Here is a 21,730-nt window from a genome sequence, read left to right as displayed (position 1 = left end):
CTTGACTATCGTTTCTTGAGCCACCTACTGTGTGCTAGGCGCTGTGCTTTAAGGAAGGTCTTCTCGAGGTATCTGTAGTGAAGGACCAGGTTTGTTTTAATATTTTCAACTCCCAGTCCATTGTGATGGATACGCTTGTGAAGTACATACAATAAAGGTGAAAAAGGGGCGCCTGGGTGGCGCAGTCGGTTAAGCGTCCGACTTCAGCCAGGTCACGATCTCGCGGTCCGGGAGTTCGAGCCCCGCGTCGGGCTCTGGGCTGACGGCTCGGAGCCTGGAGCCTGTTTCCGATTCTGTGTCTCCCTCTCTCTCTGCCCCTCCCCCGTTCATGCTCTGTCTCTCTCTGTCCCAAAAATAAATAAACGTTGAAGAAAAAAAAAAAAATTAAAAAAAAAAGGTGAAAAAAAAAAAAGTCCAAAATACAAGACCCAATTTAAAAAAACAACAACAACTATGATTACATTCAAATGACATAAAAAATCAACTGTCACGTTGCTGTAGAAGTTTCTAGACGTTCTCTCTGTGGGTACCCGCCCTCTGAGAAAGCCCCTTAGAGGCTTGGGGGTTTGTTTGCCCTGTGCGGGTGCTGGAGATTCCCATCACCCGGAGGAGGCACGCCCCCTGGTGGAGGGTCCTGGAAGTGGCTGAAAGGGATTTCGGGGATCTGGTTGGTGCACCCAGTGGGGAACCAACACAAGGGACCAGCCCACATGTGGGGTTGCGGCTGGATTGTGGAGCCTCAAATTCTGGGACCAGAAGTATCACCCCTGAGCGAGATCGAGAGGCCATTACATTGAGGTTTGGGGACGATGCCTCTGAAGTGTGTGTCTTTGGGGGTTCGCTCCCCCCTGTGGGGTTGGAGGGGGGGGAGGGTGGGTAACCCCGAGGGTTAGGAGGTAGGGAGACCATGAGGAAGCCAGAGGTGCTGGCGGCCTGACTGGGGAAGGGCCGTGGTTGGGAGGGGCCACACGTGGACGACACTTTGAAGGGTGGATCTGTGTGCCCCCAGAGCCGTAAGAGGCAGGGAGCTGGAGCCTCCTTCCAACGCCCAGGCCGTGGGGACACCGTTTCTGCCACTTTCTTGCTGTGGGCATGACTGGCGTCCTCCCTAAGCCTCTGCTTCCTCATTCGTGAATGTATTCCTCGTTATACGAACACGTACCACCAAAGGTAGACAGAACCTTGATTTTTTTTTCATTTTTCATGGGTCTTGAGCAGTCAGTCCTCATGTTTGTTTGCTTTTTTTTTTTTCCTGCTGGGTAAACTAAGGCCCAGAAAGGGGCAGGAGGTTGCCTGAGGACCCCCAGCTCTGCAGACCCCATAGGATAATGCCATACGGCATTTAGGATTCACTGAATCCTCAAACAGCCTGCTGAGACAGAAGGTGTGATTATCCCCCTTCTGCGGACGAGGAAACTGAGGCCCAGGCAAAGCCACTGCCCCAGGTCACATGGGGAGCAGGGGACCAGACCACAGGCTGTCCAGGCGGGCCGGCTCAGAGCCTGTGCTCCCGTCTGCCATCTGCCACACACGTCCACCTTCTACCCTCTCCCAGGCCGAGAACCTCTTGCTGGATGCCGAGGCCAACATCAAGATCGCCGACTTTGGCTTCAGCAACGAGTTTACCCTGGGCTCCAAGCTGGACACGTTCTGTGGGAGCCCCCCGTATGCCGCCCCGGAGCTGTTCCAGGGCAAGAAGTACGACGGGCCAGAGGTGGACATCTGGAGCCTCGGTGTCATCCTGTACACCCTCGTCAGCGGCTCCCTGCCCTTCGACGGGCACAACCTCAAGGTGCTGGGCGGGGCTGGCGTGGAGGTCTTAATCTCCTGGGGAGGGTCTCTCTGGTAGGCCCCCAGCCCCTCCCCCCCACACCTCCTCTGGAGAGGGCCAGAGGGGCGGGGCTGGCCTGAGGTCACACGGCAAGAAGGTTGGGGGGGGGGCGGGTCCAGGCAGGACCCGGGTCCCCACCATGGGTCGTGTGGCCAGCCCCAGCGGACCGTGCTGTGCTGGGGTTCAGGGCATGGGCTTTGCAGCCGGCAGGCTTGAGTTCAAATCTCAGCTCACTCCCTCATTCACTCAGTAAATATTCATTGCCCACCATTGGGGGGGCGGGGATCAGGTTGTTTTAGGTTTTACAGATACCATATGAAGAAAAGAGACAAAAATCTCTGCCTTCATACGTGCTGGACCATGGGTGAACCTTGAGAAGACAACCAAAGTGGGAAAAGCCAATCGCAAAGGCCACCCATCATATGATTCCATTTCTATGAAGTGTCCAGAACGGGCAAATCCCTAGAGGTGGGAGCAGATGAGTGGGTATCTCAGGCTGGGGGAGTTGGAGAACAGGCTTAACTGACTGGTGATGGCCACACCACTCGGGGAATGTACTCGAAACCTTTGTGTAGGGTACCGCAAACAGAAAAATCCCTGCCCCCGGGGGAGGGAGCAGAGCGGGGCCAAAAACAAAATAAATAAGCAAAATGCATAATATTATGTCAATGTCAAATGCTGACCAGTGCTGGGGGGGGGGGGGAGGGGGTGCGTGGAGGGGTGGGAAGTATGTGGTGAGTGGCAGGATGGTGTGAGGTTTTCTTCTCTGACCTTTTGGGGTTTTTTTTAATGTTTTATTTTTGAGAGAGAGTGTGTGAACAGGGGAGGGGGAGAGAGAGAGGGACAGAGGATCTAAAGCGGGCCCTGCCCTGGCCTGATGCGGGACTCGAACTCCCGAACCGTGAGATCATGACCTGAGCCGAAATCAGGAGTCAGACGCTTAACCCCCGAGCCACCCAGGTGCCCTCCGTTCTTTGACCTTTTTATTCTGAAACGTGGCCAGTCTATGGAGAAGTCGCAGGACTGGGACAGAGAACACGTAGGACCTTTCAGGACATGCTCCGGCCACATTTGCCATCAGTCTGCACGGGCACACGCCGTTGCCTCTGCCATTACTGATGGGACGTTTGGGGGTCGGCCGCAGACACGATGCGCCTCTGTCCCTGCGGGGGACACACAGCAGGTATCTCCTGAGACTGGACGTTTTCCTGTCTACAGTCACACTCAGGAAAATCCAGCCAGGGTGCAGTCCTGGCCTGCAACCCACGACCATCCTCCGATGTCCCCAGTCGTCCTGAGAATGTCCTCGTAGCTGTTTTTCTCCCGCACCGGCACTCGGGCTCCCGAGTCATCTGCAGCTGACCTGTATCTTTCATCTCCTGTCATGTGGAGCAGCAATTCTGTCCCGCGTGGCATGGCTTTGTGGCCATCAGGCCACTTGTGCCACAGGGCCCCCCTCGGTTTGGGGTGACCCGCGTCTCCTCGCGATGGGGTCCCAGGGGTGCGTTTTGGGGCAGGAATTCCACAGCCGGGATGCTCGGTCCTGCTCGAGGTGGCCCGCAAGGAGCGTTCAGAGGTCAGGAAGTCACTACTGGGGACAGGCCACCAGAGCAGGGACCTGAGTGATGAGGAGGAAGGAGCCCCTTCTTCACAGAGGCCTCAGCTGAGGCGCTGACCCCTCTGAGCCTCAGTCTCCCCTCTCTTCGGTGTCCATAAGGTAACCAGCTATGTAGCAGCGACTCGAGGGCTCGCTAAGATCAGACGTCCGAAGTGCTCACCCTCACAGAGTAATCTCTCTGAGCCCCGGGCATCAAGCCAAGAGACTTTTTTAGAAGGCTAGGCCACCTCCCACCTGCCCCAGGCCCTTGTCACCTCCTGCTGTCCTGGTTTCCCACCCTCAGCCTTTCTGGGCAAAGGAGACATGCAGCTAGGGACAGGTCCCCGCTCTGTCATTTCCTTGCTAAGCGACCTGGGACATACTCCCTTTCAGAACCTCAGTTTCCCCGTCTGTAAGATGGGGACATTGAGAGTATGCACTGACGGCCAGCCTGGGTGTCTAAAGCCCTCCACCAGGGCCTGGCATCTGGCCAGGGTGTTACACTTGGGAGCCACACTGGTGGTGGCGATGGCGATGGCCCCTTGGCGACTCCTCATTAGCACGTGACAGTGGCAGCGTGGTGCGGTGGTCACGTAGCACGGGCTCCAGAGCCAGACTGCCTGGCTTGGAACCCTGGCCCTGCCATTTCCCGGCTGCACACTCCTAGCACCAGTGACTTAACCCCTCTAAGCCTCAGTTTCCTGGTCTGAAAAACGGGCAGCATAGCCCTGCTTCACAGCATCGTCGGGAGCACAGAGGTAACTTGCGTAAAGCACTCAGAACATGGCCTGCGCGGGGTAAGTGCCCTGCTCGGAAAGCGATACTCGTTAGTATTAAATATTCACGACCCTCCGGGCTGTAGTGATCTGGAGACCCAGGAGGCTCCCAGCCCTTTCAGGAGGATGCCCAGGAGGGGAGCTCCCAGCCCAGAGCTCCACCCAGAGATTCCGCCCCCCCACCCCCCTACCCAACACCGGTCCCCCCTCCGTTTCCTGTCTCCCCCCAGTTCTTCTTCAGGATGGAAGGGGCTGTCCCTGGCCTGCCATGCGGCTTGGAGTTTCTTTTCTCTGTCTTGGCAAGGTCCCTCAAAAAAGGCCCTTAAAAAAGAGAAAAAGGTCTGCCTGTAAATGGGCTCTCATGCTTTGAGACTGCCAGCGTCTCACAGTTCTTTGGAAAGACAGGCATGCCTAGGGAAGGGGGGAGCCGAGGGGTGGGAGGCAGGAGGGCAGGATCCCCGCCCTCTTCATAAACCTAACAGTTAAGTCGCACTTACCCTGGGCCAGACGTGTGCTGTGCATTTTACTTATGTAGCGTTATGGGTGCTGTGAGCCCTGGGTCCCCAGACGAGGAGACTGAGGCCCGGGTGCTGACTCCCCTCTTCCTGGCTTGTAGAATTCGCTTTTCTCGGTGGGATGTCCTCTGAATGAAAAATGCTTTTTTTTTTTTTTTTTTTTGAAAATGTCTACACCTGGTACGGGGTTCCCATTTTACAGATGGGCAGCTGTGGTCAGGAGAGAGGGGTGGGGGGTTCTGCCACCTGTCGCTTCTGTCAGGAGATTGGGAGGAGTGTGTGTGTGTATGTGTGTGTGTGAGATGGGTCAGGGAGGCCGGGTGGATCCCTCCCCCAGTAACCCCGTCCCCCTAGGAGCTGCGGGAGCGAGTCCTCAGAGGGAAGTACCGGGTCCCTTTCTACATGTCAACAGACTGTGAGAGCATCCTCCGGAGATTTTTGGTGCTGAACCCAGCTAAACGCTGTACTCTCGAGGTAAGCCCCGGTCCCGGCCCCCTCTCACTACAGCCTTCTTGCCCTCACTTTCGTCTCCTGTGCCCATCTGCCTGAGATCGCTGCTGGAAGGTGGGGGGAGCCGGGCAGCCCGAGAAAAGGCTCCCGGGCCCGTCTCGACGCCACCCCCAGCTTCGCCCACTCCCCGCCATGCCAGTAATTAGCTAATGAGCTCCTAGGCTGATTACAGGGTGCCGGGGACCCAGATGATGCGGAGGAGGGAGGTGACATCGGGAGGCTCCGATGGTGGGGGGGGGGGGTGCTGGGGGTGTGGTGAGGAGGCGCTGGCTCTCAGGAAGCCCTCGATTCTGGGGTGTTAGGTCTTGGAGGGGGTGGGGGGGGCAGGGCACGCAGCCCTACTTGAGGGCCTGCCTGGGAGACGAGGAACTGTATTTTCCCCGGTTTTGTCTGACGTCTGTCTTCCCCCTTCCCTATCCTGCCCGCGATTCCTGCAGCAAATCATGAAAGACAAGTGGATCAACATTGGCTATGAGGGTGAGGAGTTGAAGCCATACACGGAGCCCGAGGAAGACTTCGGGGACACCAAGCGAATCGGTGAGGGTCGGGGAGAGCGGGCACCCCAGCTCCTCAGAGCCACGCCCCCTCCCCCCCACCCCCGAGCCAGGGGGAGGAGCTTCCCAGCACCTACAATACCCCTTTGATGAGCGCAAGGCAATTAGGGAGAGTGAAGTCGGGGCTCTGATCCCCGTGCTGCTACTCGCTCGCTGTGTGACCCTGGGCAGGCGGCTTCCCCTCTCTGTGCTGCCATTTCCTCATCGGTAAAATGGGACAGCCATAGAACCTATCATAGGGCTGTTGTGAATATTAAGTGAGTGAACCCACATAAAGCACTTGGTTTTGACTCTTAAGACACAAGAAGAAATCACAGCTCACTTCCAGAAATGTTTGGGCACAAGTCATTGGTAATCTGTACGTTTGGGGAAAGTCCCTATGTTGGCATGTGCCTCACCCACCAACCCTTTGGTCTCAAATCCTCCAGCCTGGAACCCTTGAACTCTGGACCCCGAAGGCATTAGCCCCGCAAGAGCCCCTTAGGAGCCGTCCGCTCACTGGCCATTATACAGTGGAGGAGACCAAGGCCACCGTCAGAGCTGGTTACATTAGTCAGGACTTTTGCGGTTATATGTTAATGGAAAACCCAAGCCATTCTGGCTTCAACCAATAATAATAATAGGCTGAGCCATTTGAAATTGGTATTTTTATGGGTCAGAATTTGTCAGCGTTAGCATCTTTATCTGGTATAACCTACAAGTGGTAACTTATTCACATAACTGAAAACGCCAGGGTATGTCGACCTTCAGGCACAGCTGGACCCAGGCGCTCAAAGACAGTCGTTGGAAATCTTAGTGGTGGCTCCTGTCCCCGGAGGCTCACGTCACAGGAGCAAGCTGGCAACAGCATATACTAGGGGCCCGGACACCCCATCAAGGAAAGAAGGCACTTTCCTAAATGTTCCGAGGGAAGCTCTAGGCTGGTACCCATTGGCTACCCCTGAACCAGGCCGTGGGGATGGAGTGCTCTGATTGGCCAGAACTGGGTCATATGCCCATCCTGAACCAATCAGTGTGGTTTGGGGTGTAGAGCGTTCTGAGTGGCCAGACCCGGGTCATACGCCTGCCGTGAGCCAATCAGTGTGGTTATGGGGATGGACTACTCTGTTGGGTCAGGCCTGGGTGTTACACCTGCCCTTGGGGGCTTGGCGCAGGCAGGAGTGGGCCAGGTGATCCAAGAGGGAAAGAAATGTTCTTCCAAGGAAATCGGGGTGCTGCCGACAGAAGGGGGAATGGATACTGAACGGGCCAAAGAGCAGGCGTTACTGTGTGGGGCAGAAGCGAGTCCAAGGGAAGGGTCTGGGGAGATTGAACCTCCTCTCCATCCCCCTCTCCCAGAGGTGATGGTGGGTATGGGCTACACGCGGGAAGAAATCAAAGAGGCCTTGACCAGCCAGAAGTACAACGAAGTGACCGCCACCTACCTCCTGCTGGGCAGGAAGACTGAGGTCAGAAGGCGCCAGGGGCATTTGGGATGCGCGATGCCCGGGGTGGAGGGACTTCTGGGGCAGAGCGGGGGCAGAGGCTGAGGCTCTTCGTCTGTCATCCTCCTGCAGGAGGGTGGGGACCGGGGCACCCCGGGGCTGGCCCTTGCACGGGTGCGGGCGCCCAGCGACACCACCAATGGAGCGAGCTCCAGCAAAGGCACCAGCCACAGCAAAGGGCAGCGGACCTCCTCGTCCACCTACCACCGCCAGCGCAGGCATAGCGACTTCTGTGAGTATGGCCCCACGCCCTCCCACACCGTCCCTGCGTTACATCGGGGTCACCTGCACCAGAAGCCCACTGGAGCCAGCTGCAGAGGAGAGAGGAATTTTGCATAAAGATTGCAGGGATGGTACAGGGAACTTGGAGGCGGGAATGCCCAGCCAGGATCAGGAAGGGATTAGAAACGGGAAAAGCAGCTGGAGTAGACACCCTCTGTTCCTCTGGTTTTGCCTTTTTCTCTCACTTATCTCACCTTATCTTTTTCCTAGTTTCTCAATTCCTTCCATCTCTGTTTTGGAGACCAGCCCAAATGGTAGCATGAATCCCTTTGGTCCATTTGTCAGGCACAGAGTTCTCATGTCAGGGTCCACTTGGAATTTAGCCACTGTGATGGGGACACAGGAGGACACATTGCACAGAGTGGCTGCCGAGAGCTTGCCCTCTGGCTCTCCTCCGCGCTGAAAGGATGGGAGGCCCTTCCTAGTGGAAAGGGGCTGGGCGGACACCTACTTGGACCCCACATTCTGTAACTGAAAGATAGTCATCACCCACAGAAAATAGATCCCACAACCACCACCACACATTAGGCATGGACGCTTCTCTTACCTACACCCTCCTCAAATGTTAATCCTCCCAACTATCTTTCTTAAGATTCTTTTATTATTTTTTTTAATGTTTGTTTATTTTTGAGAGAGACAGAGCATGAACGGGGTAGGGGCAGAGAGAGAGGGAGACACAGAATCCGACGCAGGCTCCAGGCTCCGAACTGTCATCACAGAGCCCGATGCGGGGCTCACACTCACGAACCAGGAGATCATGACCTGAGCTAAAGTCCGACACGTAACCGACTGAGCCATCCAGGTGCCCTGCCCCCAACTATTTTTTAAGCAGCTTTGTTGAGATATAATTCACATACCATACGATTCACCCAAAGTGGACAATTCAGTGGCGTTAGTGTATTCACAGAGTCGTGTGGCCAGCCCCACAATCCATTTTAGCCCATATTCATCGCCCCAGAAAGAAACTCCACAAGCCCTAGCTAGCCATCAACCCCCAAACCCCCATCCACCGCCCCCAGCCCCTGAGAACCACCAGTCTATTCCCTGTCTCTACAGATTCCCCTATTCTGGACATTTCTTATAAGAAGAAGTTTGCAACATGTGGCCTTTTGTGTCTGGCTTCTTTCACTTAGGCTAACGTTTTCATCCATGTGTTCGTGGCCCTTTTTCCACCTATAAATAGCCGGATCGGTCCAGAAAGTCCCTAAGGAGCTCAAGACTCCAGCATTCTATGGTTACAACATGGTAACCTTAAAAAACACCCACATGGAAATCTTCTGGGTTCCCGGGGTTCCCGGAGGGTTGTCGACAGGTGCCCTGTGTCCGTCATTTACAGACCTTATTATGCTTCTGGGACTTCCAAGCATTAAGGTTCCTGAGAAATTAACACATAGACGTTTCAATTGTCTGAAGTTCGTGAACACATTCAAATCCGCTGGTTCTAAAACCGTAATCTCCTTACTAAGATGTTCTAAGGGACCAGATTTGTTTGTTTTGTTTTTGAAACGAATACAGTCACTTCCTTCAAAATTTGATAGTACAGGAGGGTAGACAGTAAAAAAGTTTTCATTGAACACCTGTCTCCCTGTTATCCGTGGAGGCAGCCACTGTTAATCAGTTTTATATGACTTCTTTTGGGGAGATTTTATTCACGTATAAATAAATAGAGTTAATCCTTGAACAATACTGGGGTCAGGGCGCCAACCCCCTGTACGTTGAAAATCCACGTATAACTTTGGACTCCCTCAAAATGTAACTGCTCATAGCCTGCTGTGGACTAGATGCCTCGCTGATAACATAGCCCGTCAACACATAACTTTGTATGTTGTCTGAGTTATATACTGTAGGCTTACCGTAAAGGAAGCTAGAGGAAAGAAAATGTCCTTAAGAAAATCGTTAGGAAAAGACAATTTGCAATACTGGATAGTCTTTATCGAAAAAATCCCATGCGGAGTTCAAACGCCTGTTGTCCAAGGGTCCACCGTATGTATAAGCTAGATATGAAAAGGAGAGACAGGAAAATAAAAGAGCCATAAAGATGTATAAATACGATGCTAACATAGTCGCGCACCATAAAGGTAATATTCTCACCTTTTAAGACAAACGATTGCCTCTGAAGATGTTCATGTATAAATATGTAGAGATAAATAGAAATAGATGTACACATTTCCCCTTTTTGGTACAAATGATAGGACCCCGTGGACCTCAGGCGTTGCCTTTTCTGTTCTACAATCCATCGTGAAGATCATTCTTTGTTGGTACACAAGCAGCTTCCTCCTAGCTGCAGAGTACTACATCGTATAGAAATATCTTGGGGCGCCTGGGTGGCTCAGTTGGTTGAGCCTGCGACTTCCGCTCAGGTCGTGATCTCGAGGTTCCTGGGTTTGAGCCCCAGTTGCGCCCTGTGCCGACAGCTCAGAGCCCGGAGCCTGCTTGGGATCCTGTGTCTCCCTCTCTCTCTGCCCCTCCCTCACTCACGTTCTGTCTCTCTCTCTCCCTCTCTCTCTCCCTCTCTCAAGAATAAATAAAGTTGGGGCGCCTGGGTGGCGCAGTCGGCTAAGCGTCCGACTTCAGCCAGGTCACGATCTCGCGGTCCGTGAGTTCGAGCCCCGCATCGGGCTCTGGGCTGATGGCTCGGAGCCTGGAGCCTGTTTCCGATTCTGTGTCTCCCTCTCTCTGTCCGTCCCCCGTTCATGCTCTGTCTCTCTCTGTCCCAAAAATAAATAAACGTTGAAAAAAAAAATTAAAAAAAAAAAAAGAATAAATAAAGTTAAAAAAAAGGGGGGGGGAGAGAAAAATATCTTGGGGCATCTGGGTGGCTCAGTCGGTTGAGCGCCGGAGGTCGGCTCAGGTCTTATCTCACCGTTAGTGAATTCGAGTCCGGAGCCCGCGTCGGATCTTTTATCCACCCCTCCTCCCACCCTTCCCCTGCTTGCACGGTCTTTCTCAATCTCTCTCTCAAAAATAAATAAATCTTAAAAAAAAAAAAAAAATCTTGACTTGACTTAGACATTCCCCCAGAGACGAGCACTCAGGCTGTTGCCAGTCTTTCGGCCTTAAAAGAAAAACAAGGCTGCCGTGAATAAACCTGCGTGAGGATCACATATCCTGTACGTGGAGTTGGGCGGGGGGATCAGTGCACGCATTCGTCACCCGGACAGATACTGTCAGAATGGCCTGCGCGGGAGCTTGTAGCCTGCATGGGGGAACTCTCGGGTTCCGAGGGTCACCCAGAGTAGGTTCGGGCTTTTCCAGGGGACGCGAGCCCTAAACTGCCCCCTCCCTCCCCCAGGTGGCCCCTCCCCCGCACCCCTGCACCCCAAGCGCAGCCCAACCAGCACGGGGGAGACGGAGCTGAAGGAGGAGCGCCTGCCAGGCCGGAAGGCGAGCTGCAGCGCGGCCGGAAGCGGGAGCCGGGGGCTGCCCCCCTCCAGCCCCATGGTCAGCAGCGCCCACAACCCCAACAAGGCAGAGATCCCAGAGCGGCGGAAGGACAGCACGAGCACCCCGGTGAGTGGCCCGGGCTGGGGGCGGAGACCGCCTGGTGCACGTTTTCCAGACCGTGCTGTTTCCCAGCCTGCTCCCCCAGACCACCACGCAGGACTCCTGGTTTCATTCATTCATTCATTCATTCATTCATTCCATAGACATTGGAGCGCTCTCTCTCTCTGCCGGAGCTTGTGCGTGACCGCTAGTATATAAATTAGCATTCAGTGTCAGAAAGAAGCAAGGTACTTGCTTTAGGTGGGAAGGACTTTATTTATTTACTTTTTAAAGTGTATTTATTGATTTTGAGAGACGTGGAGCGTGAGTGGGGCGCAGAGCCTGGCTCGGGGCTCGATCCCATGAAACCGTGGGATCATGACCTGACCTGAAACCGAGAGTCAGATGCTTAACCAACTGAGCCCCCCAGGTGCCCCAGAAGAATTTTTAAAAAATATTTATTTATTTTGAGAGCGACAGAGCGTGGGGGAGGGGCAGGGACACAGAGAGGGAATCCCAAGGAGGCTTCGGAGGGTCAGCACAGAGCCCGATGTGGGGCTCGATCCCGTGACCTCAAGATCACGACCCAAGCCGTTATCAAGAGCCAGACAGACGCTCAACCGACTGAGCCACCCAGGCACCCGGAAGGGTTTTAATACGGGGAATTAGGTACTCACAAAGTTGTCAAAAGGACCAGCAGAGCAGGCAGGGGATGATTAGACCCACAGGGGTCGCACCACAGCACAGCAGGTCTGACCCGCCACAGGGGCTGCTTAGCCCCTGGCACTGTTGAATTACCGTCACATGGTAGTGACGGTAATCCGAGACTCAGAAACTTTCTTCTCTACCAGAAGGGCCCCTCGATGCCCGGAAGTCTGGAAAACGGGCACTGGGGCCCTCCGGAGGCAAAGACCCTCATCCCGTGACCTTGCCCGTGGAAGGAGGAGGCAGAGGGGACATGAAGGCAACTTCCATCCCATTTCCACCTTCCAAATCTTCCCGCGGGCAAAGGTGGCCAGAACCAGAGCTCCAGAGGAGTCTGGGGAATACAGTACTGGGCTTCCCTGCCTCTGCAGCTCCTTAATGTTTTTTTAATGTTTATTTATTTTGTTTTATTTTATTTTTTGAGAGAGAGGGAGACACAAAATCCGAAGCAGTCTCTGAACTGTCAGCACAGAGCCTCCGATGCGGGGCTCGAACTCATGGACCGTGAGATCATGACCTGAGCTGAGGTCAGATGCTTAACCAACGGAGCCATCCAGGCGCCCCTTTAAAATGCTTTTAATGTTTGTTTATTTTCTTTAAGAGAGAGAGAGAGAGAGAGAGACAGTGCAGCCCCTTAAAAGAGGAAGTTGAGAAACAAACACAGGCCCCACAGCAGAGACGAGGGTGGGTGGAGACAGGTCATAGGAAAGTGGTCAGCACTCTGAGGCCCTACAGACCAGAGCTTGAATTACATTGGTGACCTGTGTGGCCTTGAGCAAGTGACTTCACCTCTCTGAGCCTCAGTATTCCACCCTGTGAAATGGGCTCATCAGAGGCCTTAGACTCTTGTGAGGCTCTGATAAGGTCTGGGACATAAACTACCTCCCATAGTGTCCAGCTCAGGAAGCACTCAATAAATGAAGGTTCTTGTTACTTTGTTTTAATTTACTTTAATTTTTATTTATTTTTGAGAGAGAGAGAAAGAGAGAATGAGCAGGGGAGGGGCAGAGAGTGAGGGAGCTGTCAGCACAGAGCCCGACGCGGGGCTCAAACTCACGAACCGCAAGATCATGCGTGACCTGAGCCGAAGTCGGACGCTTGACCGACTGAGCCACCCAGGTGCCCCGGCTCTTGTTATTGTCAAGGTAAACCCACACCTTAAAAAGGTAGAAAAGAAGAGGAAATTAGCCCCCAGAACGTAGAAGAAGGGAAATAACAGACGGTAATAAAGGAGAAAACAGAAGGACCCTAGAGAAAACCAAAAAAAAGCTGCAATCTGGTTCTTGAAAAGGTTGGTGCGATCATTGGACCCCACGAATTACTAATAGCAGAAGTGAAAGGGGCACCTGGGTGGCTCAGTCATTTGAGCGTCCAACCCTTCATTTTGGCTCAGGTCGTGATATTATGGTCGTGGGATTCAGCCCCGAGTCAGGCTCCACGCTCTAAGAATACTTGGGATTCTCTCTCTTTCTCTTTTTAAAAGAAAGAGGGAGGAAAAAACGAAGAAGAAGGAAGCTATATTCTAACATAAAGAGACAGTCAAAAGGTATTAGGAACCACCTTATGCCCATAAATGTGAGAGCTTAGATGAAATGGATAGATGCCTTCAAAAAACACAAGTAACTAAACTTGTCCGAGAAGAAGCAGAAAATCCGAACCGCCTTATATTCTTGTTCAAGAAACTGAATCCGTGACTTAAAACTTTCCCATAAAGAAAATTCCAGACCCTAAGTGGTGGGATTCTGCCAAACACTGAAAGAAGGAATAACACCAGCCAACTTTAGACAGGCTTCCAGAGGATAGAAAAAGAGGGATCACTTCTCAGCTCATCTGGGGAGGTGGCATAATCCCGATGGGCACCCCATGATCCAAGAGAGCCCACAGTCCCATGCGGGGGTGGGGGGTGTCTAAGGGGATAGACGTCAGTGATACAAAGTGATCAGGGCTGCAGCGGGGGCCCTGAGAAGGCTCCTGACTCAGCCGGGGGCCAGAGGCGGGGGTATATTATGAACCGACACCAGAAAGTTCCATAGGTGTGTGAGTCAAGGGGAGAGGTGGGAGGAATAGCCAAGCAGGTGGGCTAGCCTGTGCAAAGGCCAGGAGGAGGCACCAAATGTGCCCAGAAGAAGTATGCTCCAAAAAGCTTGACGTGGCTGGCCCGTACCCAGGTGGGGCAGAGCTGGGAGAGGAGTGAGCAAGGCGCCCCCCACCCCCACCCCCACCCCCCAGGCACCGCCCCTGAGCCACCCTCCTCAGCACCCGTCTCAGCAACGTGACTCTCTCGGCCTGGGTTGCTGGGATGGCTCGTTAACCTTCCCTTTCTCCTGGAGTAAACCATCACCTACCCGCTCTTGGCCCCCTGCCTCCTTCATAATGAGGGAGGCCAGAGAGGGTAATCGGGGAGTTAAGGGGTGTCCCTTCGCCCCCTCACTCCCTCCTGGCCGTGTTCCCCACAGAACAGCCTCCCTCCCAGCATGATGACCCGAAGAAACACCTACGTTTGCACAGAACGCCCTGGGGCTGAGCGCCCGTCCCTGTTGCCAAATGGCAAAGAGAACAGGTATGGAGAGGGGACAGCAGCGGGGAGTGGCGGGGGGGGGGGGGGGAGTAGGGGAGCAGGACCCTCCTTTGATCTAAGATGATAACCTTTGTGGGGGAGGGGTGCCGTGGGGACTGGGGAGCGTGCGTGTCTCTTCTTCCCAGAATCTACCCAGGTCCTCCTCCTCCCAGACCCCCCTGAAAATCTTCCCCTCTTAATTAATTAATTAGTCATCAGCACCAGGAAAGCAGTTTGCCCTGTTCTCCGCCTACGAGCCTTGGGAAACAGAGTTGAATTTTTTTTTTTTTTCTTCTTGAATGATCAATTTTTAGAACTTTGAGAGAAGCCCCAGAATGTCACAGCTTCAACATCCTCTTGTTGGCTGGTTTTCAGACTAGTTTTCCTGAGTCTGTTCGATGTCGTTCAGCTGGCAAGTGAGGGAAACCAGTGCAGACTGGCTGGAGCCTAAAAAAGGGAATGAATGAGTTCACATCGCGGTTCAAGTTCAGGAGGGGGGCGGGCTTCAGGATCACGGCACTCCCGCCCACCGGGACTGTAGGGCACGACACCGAGGTGCACGCTGGGGAAAACCTGAGAAACAGGTGGTACTGTGTGGTGGGGACAGGATGTGGGGTGCTCGAGAGCAGTGATTCCGTGGCTGCTAAGTTCTGAGTTCAAATCTTGCCTCCGCGCTCTGCTAGTAGGATTGTCTTGGCCAAGTCCCTGAGCCTCGCTTTCCTCCTCTGTAAAATGGGGCTGACGTTCCCTGCCTCTGGGCCCCGTGAGAGGGATCCGGTGGAGATCGCTTGTGTCCCGTACCTGGCACAGGTTCTGTGACACAGAAGGCATTTGATGAGTGAGCGCTAGTTTTGTGATTATTAAATAAAAATAATAATAGCGAATGCTCATCAAGCGGTAAGAGTATGCCAGGCCTTCGTGTGTATTTGCTGGTTGAATGCCCCTAACGACTCCGTGAGGTAGACCCCGGTGTCTCCATTTCACAGCTGAGGAAATGAGGCACAGAGAGATGAGGGAACTTGCCCAAGGCCACACAGCTGGTGAGTCAAGGAGCAAAGATCCCACGCTGACTCCAGCGTGTGTCTCCAGTGTGAACGCTGTAACGCATAGCCTTCCAGTTCTGGCTTCGATGAGACCGAGGCTTAGTCTTCCCCGATATAACCAGCCAGAGGTAGGCAGGCAGTCTCCTCCAAGGACCCAGATTGATTCTGCCAAACTCAGCGTGAGGCTCCAGCTCCGGGACTGAGGCCAGTGCACCAGTTACCATTTCCTAACCAGAAGGAAGGATGGAAAGAGAGTGGAGCGCAGGCTACGTTTTTTTTTTTTTTTTTTTTTTCAGAGGCATGACCCAGAAATAGGACAAAGTACTTCTGTTTGCAGCCCACTGGGCAGAGAATAGTCCCATGACCATCCCGAACTGCAAAGGAGGCTGGGAAATGTAGTCTCTCGCTAGGTGGCCATGTGCAACATGCCTACTCTTAGAAGTTTGGTCACTAAAAGTAAAACAAGGAGGACGGATTCCAAGGGAGGGGTGGTGGCATCTGCCATAGTCAGGCCCTCCTGTCAGGACTGCGAGGGCCTGGAGGAGGGTCCTGGGACACTGGAGCCACCACTGCCCACACAACAACAAAAGTTAGGAAAAGGGTCCCTTTTCACCTGTCAGCACATTCTCATAAGTGCCTATGATGTTCACATCTATTCCTATCCCGAGTTTGAATAATGATAGTTGAGATAGCAAAGTACAGTGTTTGCAAAGTTGATTTGGTTCCTGCGGTTTGGAGGCAAATGGCAAGGGATTCATCAGAAAATGTAATCTGAATCTATTCAGTTGCCGCGTTTGGAGAGAGGAGAGTCAGGATACGTTTGGAGCGGGTAGGGGTTGAAGAAAGGGCAGTTTGAAGAAGGGATGACTTAGGAAGACAGAAGAGTCCGTAAAACAACTAGGGTTATATAGTACACAGCCTGCCCAACTGTACATGGCAGCCCTTTCTCCGAGCTCTAGGTCTTTCGAGGTTTCTGATCTCAGGACAGGACAGTGAAGAATCAGAGGGACTGGGGCCTCGGCCTGCCTCGAGGCCCCACTCTGACTTGTCCCTCTCTGCCCACAGCTCGGGTACCCCACGGGTGCCCCCCGCCTCTCCCTCTAGTCACAGCCTGGCTCCCCCATCGGGGGAGCGGAGCCGCCTGGCACGCGGTTCCACCATCCGCAGCACCTTCCACGGTGGCCAGGTCCGGGACCGGAGGGCAGGGGGCGGGGGAGGCGGGGGTGTGCAGAATGGACCCCCCGCCTCTCCCACATTGGCCCATGAGGCCACACCCCTGCCCACTGGGCGGCCCCGCCCCACCACCAACCTCTTCACCAAGCTGACCTCCAAACTGACCCGAAGGTGAGCCCCAGGGGACGTGGGGGGCAGGGGTGGGGTGGGGGGAATGGGACCTAACCTGTCTCTGCTCTGCTCTGCCTTCTGTACCCTCACATCATCATCATCACCTCCTCCTCCTCTTCCTCCTCTTCCTCCTCCTCCTCCTCTTCCTCCTCCTCCTCCTCCTCCTCCTCCTCCTCCTCCTCCTCCGTCACCCTTCACCTCACCCCTCACACTACAGGGTTACCCTCGATCCCTCTAAACGGCAGAACTCTAACCGCTGCGTTTCGGGCGCCTCTCTGCCCCAGGGATCCAAGATCAGTAAGTCCCGCCACCCTCTGCTGTCCCCGGCTCTGCCTCCCTGTCTGCATGTCTGACCTGTGTGTCCGGGCGAGGGGAGGGGACTCTGTGCGAGCGGGAGGGGCACGGGTTGGGGGATCCGGCTGTTCATGGACTCATTTAATGAACAGTAGTCTGGCCTCTGGAGCCGGGCTCTTGAGGGGCGGACCCTAGCTCTGCTGAGTGACCTCGAGGAAGTCACTCAACCTCTCTGGACCTCACTTTCTTCTGTAAGACGGAGCAGCAGTGACAGTGCCTTCCTCAGAGGGTTATCGGGTGGACTAAAAGGTGGTATACGGGCTGAGCTTAGAATGTTGCCTTGCAAAAATGACGTATGTTTACTTACTGAGCGCCTGGCGCGATCTTAGACCCCGGATGGAGGGAACAGAACGTGTAAAATCCCAGCCCAGGCAGAGCTGACGTTCTACACGGGGACCCAGACAGTAAATGAGTACGGAGAAGAAAAAGGGCAGGGAAGAGGGGGGCAGTTTTAAATGGAGCAGGCCTCACTAAGGAGGTTTGAGCAAAGCCGGAAGGAGGGTGTGTGTATGTGTGTCCGTGGCCTTCTATACGTACCTGTGTGCCTCTGCCCCCCCCCTTTCTCTTTCGTCTTCCAAATTCTTCAGTATCTTTCCTACGACCTGCACTAACCATTTCAGAATGGGCTCCCCCTCCTGGGCACGGAGACTCCCAGCCCTCCCCAGCCCAGCTCCAGCCAGCAGGGAGGGACCAGGGCTGAGGCGGGGGCTGCCCAGAGTCCTGGAGGCAGTGGGTTGGGGGAGGGGGCTCCGTGTGTGCAGATTAGACACTCTGCCCCCCTCCCCTCCTCTAGGGTCACAGACGAACCTGAGAGAATCGGGGGACCTGAGGTCACAAGGTGAGTGCATGAGCCTACCCTGACTGCCACGCCAGCCCCTCCCCCTTTGCCTGCCTCAGACCCAGCTGCCTCGTGTCTGCACCTCCCCTATCCACCCCCCCACCCCCAACACACACACACCATTAGATGGGACCTGAGCCTCCTCCAAGCCAGCTGCCTGAATGTCCCTCTGACCCTTCTTCCTCTGCCGGCCCCTCTTATGCCCTGTCCCCCGTGACTTCCTCCGATTTCCACCCCCATCCATGAACATTGTCCCTTGACCATCTTTAACGTCAGCCTGTTCCACCTATGACCAAGTCCTCCTGTTGGCACACCTTTCCCCCTGCTCTCATCCAACGAGGCATAAGCGTTGCCAGGAGCTCTGGCAAACATTACCTGTACAGCCCCACATGGTAAACAGTTTAGACTTTGAGGGCCGGGTAATCTCTTGTCGGGCCGATTCGGCTGTGCCATCGTAGCACGAAAGCAGCCAGAATCAGTACAAAACCAAGTGGGTGGTGTGGGGCTGCGATAGACCTTACTTACAAAAGCAGGCAGCCCCATGCCACCTCGCAGAGCCCCGCTTCAGCTTGACAGAAGCCCAGTCCCTGTAAAGACCCCAGTGCAAATAAAGAACCGCCCCTCCGGTTCCAAAGGTCCCAGGACTGACTCTCATTGGCTGGAACTGAGTCACATGCCCACCCCTAAACCGATGCATGTGGCCAGAAGGGTGGAGGACTCTGATTGGTGGGATCTGGTCATATGCTCAGCTTTGAACTAATCCCAGTGGGCAGGGAGGTGGAATGTGCTCATTGGCCGGAGCTGAGTCACGTGCTCAGCTTGTTGCTAAGAGGCCAAGGCCGCCCCGCCTAGACCAGAAAGGCTGGATGTGCGATGCATCTCAAAGAGGAGCGCTCTTGGTCCTTTAGGTGGGATGGTTCTTCATTGGGCTGGACCCACTCACACACTGCAGCACATGTATCATCCCTGAACCCCCCCCCCAGCTTAATGCCAGCGGCACCCCCATCCCAAAACGTTGTGGTGCTCCAAAAGCCTCCAGAAATTTCCAAATACCTCTGGAGGGACGGTTATGGCTTTTAGGCGAGAACCCCTGGTCTAGAGTGAGGAGGGTTGGTCCTCTGAGGAAAAAGGGATTATTCCCAGGAGGAGGATGTATTAGGAAACCAACCAAGCAAAGAGACTCCTCTCCCCCCCCCCCCCCATAAGAGACAGGAATCAATTTTTCTGTCACATGAACCATGTGACTGGGCCAGGCTGGCAGGGCCCCTCTGTTCCATGAGGTCATGCAGGTACCCAAAGGTTGTTCGATCCCCAACCCTTAGGGCTGTGTCTTCCTACAGTCGAGGTGGGTTCTAGCGGCAGTTGGGGCATTCTTATAGGAGGTGGGGCAGGAGAGCCGAGGGCGTGCGGGTTTCTTTGGAAGGGGGTTGCCCCCCCTGTCGCTTGCACTCACATCCGGGACTTTTGCACTCGGGCCGCAGCAGAGGCCGGGCAACGTAGTCTCCAGCCGGGCAGCCGTCTGTACCACTGAAACTCTGTCCCCGTCCCTGGGATCAGAGAGGGAGGTGGGTTTTGAGGGACGCCTAGGAGCCCGTCCCCGGGTGGGAAGCGTGGGTTACCTTTCCTCTCCTGTCCCCGTCTTTGACCCGTGATCTCTCCCCGCCCCAGTTGCCATCTACCTTGGGATCAAACGGAAACCGCCCCCCGGCTACTCCGATTCCCCTGGAGTGTGAAGCTGACCAGCTCACGCCCGCCCGAGGCCCTGATGGCGGCTCTGCGCCAGGCCACCGCGGCCGCCCGCTGTCGCTGCCGCCAGCCACAGCCGTTCCTGCTGGCCTGCCTGCACGGGGGTGCGGGCGGGCCCGAGCCCCTGTCCCACTTCGAAGTGGAGGTCTGCCAGCTGCCCCGGCCGGGCCTGCGGGGAGTTCTCTTCCGCCGCGTGGCGGGCACCGCCCTGGCCTTCCGCGCCCTCGTCACCCGCATCTCCAACGACCTCGAGCTCTGAGCCGCCGCGGGCCCGGGTCCCCTCTTCTTCCTCTCCCTCGTCCCCTTCGCCTCTACGGCAGGGAGAGGGGGCAGGGAGGGGAGTCTCCCTCCGTCATCACCTCAGCTCCCGTGAATCCGACGTGGGGACAGAGAGTGTCCCCTGCGCTGTTGTCCGGGGCCGCTGGGCAGGAGAGAAAAGCTTGGGGGCAGAGCAGGGGGAGCTGGCACCTTCCTCGAGCCTCCAGCCGGTCCTGCCCCCGCCCCCCATCACCCCAACGTGGGGCACCTGAGGAGACTCTGGGGGCAGGGCAGGCGCAGAAAGGGAAACCGAGGAAACTTCCATTCCCACCCCCTTTCCCCCAACAGCTCAAGAAGTAGGCCTTGGGCGGGGGCCGGAAGGGTTGCTGAGCCTAAAGACTGTAGAAGAGGGGAGGGGGGCTGGGAGTGGGGGGTCAGAGAGGCAGATTCCTTCCCCTCCCCTGCCCTCCCCTCATGCTCGAACCCCCCACCCTCCTTCCTGCCCCAGGCTGGCGCGGGGCACTTTGTACAAATCCTTGTAAATACCCCCCACACCCTCCCCTCTGCAGAGATCTCTCGAGGAGCTGCCGGTTTTTAAGTTATTACACCCCCACCCTCCTCCTGTCAGCCCCCTCACCCGCAGCCTGTCGCCCAATAAACTTAGGAGAGTCCCCCCTTCCCCACGCGGACCCCGGGCTTTTCCTTCCCTGCCCTCACCTGCGGCTGAGATGAGGAGGTGCGTGACTTTGGGCCAAGTGGTTCCTCCTCTCTGAGCCTCGGTTTTCTCATCTGCAGAATGGGAGTAGTGGGGGGGGTGCGGGTCAAGGATGATTGTGGACGAGGGCAGGACAGAACTCAGCCTCATCCAGGAGGCCCCCGGTTCCTATATCGGTCCCCCATTCATCCACTCACGTGCCCACCCACATGTTATACCGGACTCTAAGCCACTTCTTAACTCCAGTAGTACATTTATTCAATAAACAGTCATTGACCTGTGCCTACTCCGTGCCAGGCCCGGTGCTGGACACGGAGACACAAGGAGCCCCTGTCTGTGGGGGACGGGGCTTCTGACACAAACACTAGAGAAACCTTTGCTTTGGGGAGGCCAGGAGAGAAGGTGAGGGGAGTCGGGGAAGCCACTCCAGAGAGGAGAGCATACCGGAGTTGGACTTTGAAGGACGAGTAGGAGTTGACCGCGTATTCCATATGCGCTGGGCAAAAGCCTGTTTGTAGGAGTGCGTGATAAGCCTTCAGAGAACTTTGGGTAATTTCGGTGTGGCTGCTATGTTGGGGGTGGTGGAGAATTAGCAAGAGAAATACCGTGTTAGGACTAATAATCCATCTACACATAAGCAAAAGTTATTTGTTTGCTTATGTTCCTTAATAGTCTGGGGGTGCCCGACTTCAGGTACGGCTGGATCCAGGCAGCGGGCCACCTCACCTCCGGTTTTATTTTACCGTGAGGTTAGTGGTTTCACCCAGCAGTTCCAAGCTCTCATCCCTTTGTCTAGTTTCTGCAGCAGAAAGTTGCTCATTGCCTACTTTTGTCGAAAATCCCCAGACAGGCTCTTATTGGCCCAGAGAAGTCATGTGACCATCCCTGAACCAGTCACTGTTGCTCTGGAGTGGCCAGGCCCCTACCTAGAGCTGGACTTAGAGGGGTTCCCCAGAGGAAAGTCCAGGTGACCTTAGCCAGAGGAAGGAAATGGAAACTGAGTAGAGTTAAGCAGTAGGTTGGGGGGAGGGGGGGCGCAGAGGAGCTTGTTCACAAAAGGCCAAAGTGAGCGAGGGGTGGGCTATCATCCAAGGGCACTGGAGAGCCATTGGAGGATTGTATGTAGGGAAGAGGCTTA

The 21,730-nt window shown here is 55.1% G+C and overlaps 1 protein-coding gene across 2 annotated transcripts in view; it reads left to right on the top strand.

Moving 5' to 3' along the window:
• MARK4 (microtubule affinity regulating kinase 4) overlaps positions 1 to 20,878 on the top strand; it is a 31,207-nt gene extending 10,329 nt beyond the window's left edge. The window contains exons 8-18 of one of the 2 annotated variants that reach the window (XM_047077844.1): positions 1,556 to 1,792; positions 5,074 to 5,193; positions 5,667 to 5,766; positions 7,122 to 7,231; positions 7,340 to 7,499; positions 10,842 to 11,059; positions 14,194 to 14,297; positions 16,403 to 16,681; positions 16,899 to 16,978; positions 17,829 to 17,873; positions 19,542 to 19,703. In XM_047077844.1, coding sequence (XP_046933800.1) covers positions 1,556 to 1,792; positions 5,074 to 5,193; positions 5,667 to 5,766; positions 7,122 to 7,231; positions 7,340 to 7,499; positions 10,842 to 11,059; positions 14,194 to 14,297; positions 16,403 to 16,681; positions 16,899 to 16,978; positions 17,829 to 17,873; positions 19,542 to 19,606 — 1,518 coding nt within the window. In that variant the 3' untranslated portion in view covers positions 19,607 to 19,703. Of the gene's footprint in view, positions 1 to 1,555; positions 1,793 to 5,073; positions 5,194 to 5,666; positions 5,767 to 7,121; positions 7,232 to 7,339; positions 7,500 to 10,841; positions 11,060 to 14,193; positions 14,298 to 16,402; positions 16,682 to 16,898; positions 16,979 to 17,828; positions 17,874 to 19,541 lie in introns of both variants that reach the window. The other variant, XM_047077843.1, reaches the window with a different exon arrangement.
• The last annotated feature ends 852 nt before the right edge of the window (positions 20,879 to 21,730 follow it).

The sequence above is a fragment of the Lynx rufus genome, unplaced genomic scaffold (genome assembly GCF_022079265.1).
Source record: "Lynx rufus isolate CCGP_SWC_20201006 ecotype Redwood Valley unplaced genomic scaffold, mLynRuf1.p SCAF_16, whole genome shotgun sequence".
NCBI lineage: Eukaryota > Metazoa > Chordata > Mammalia > Carnivora > Felidae > Lynx > Lynx rufus.
Note: the sequence above shows the minus strand (reverse complement) of the source record. Positions and strands in the feature narration are given on the sequence as shown.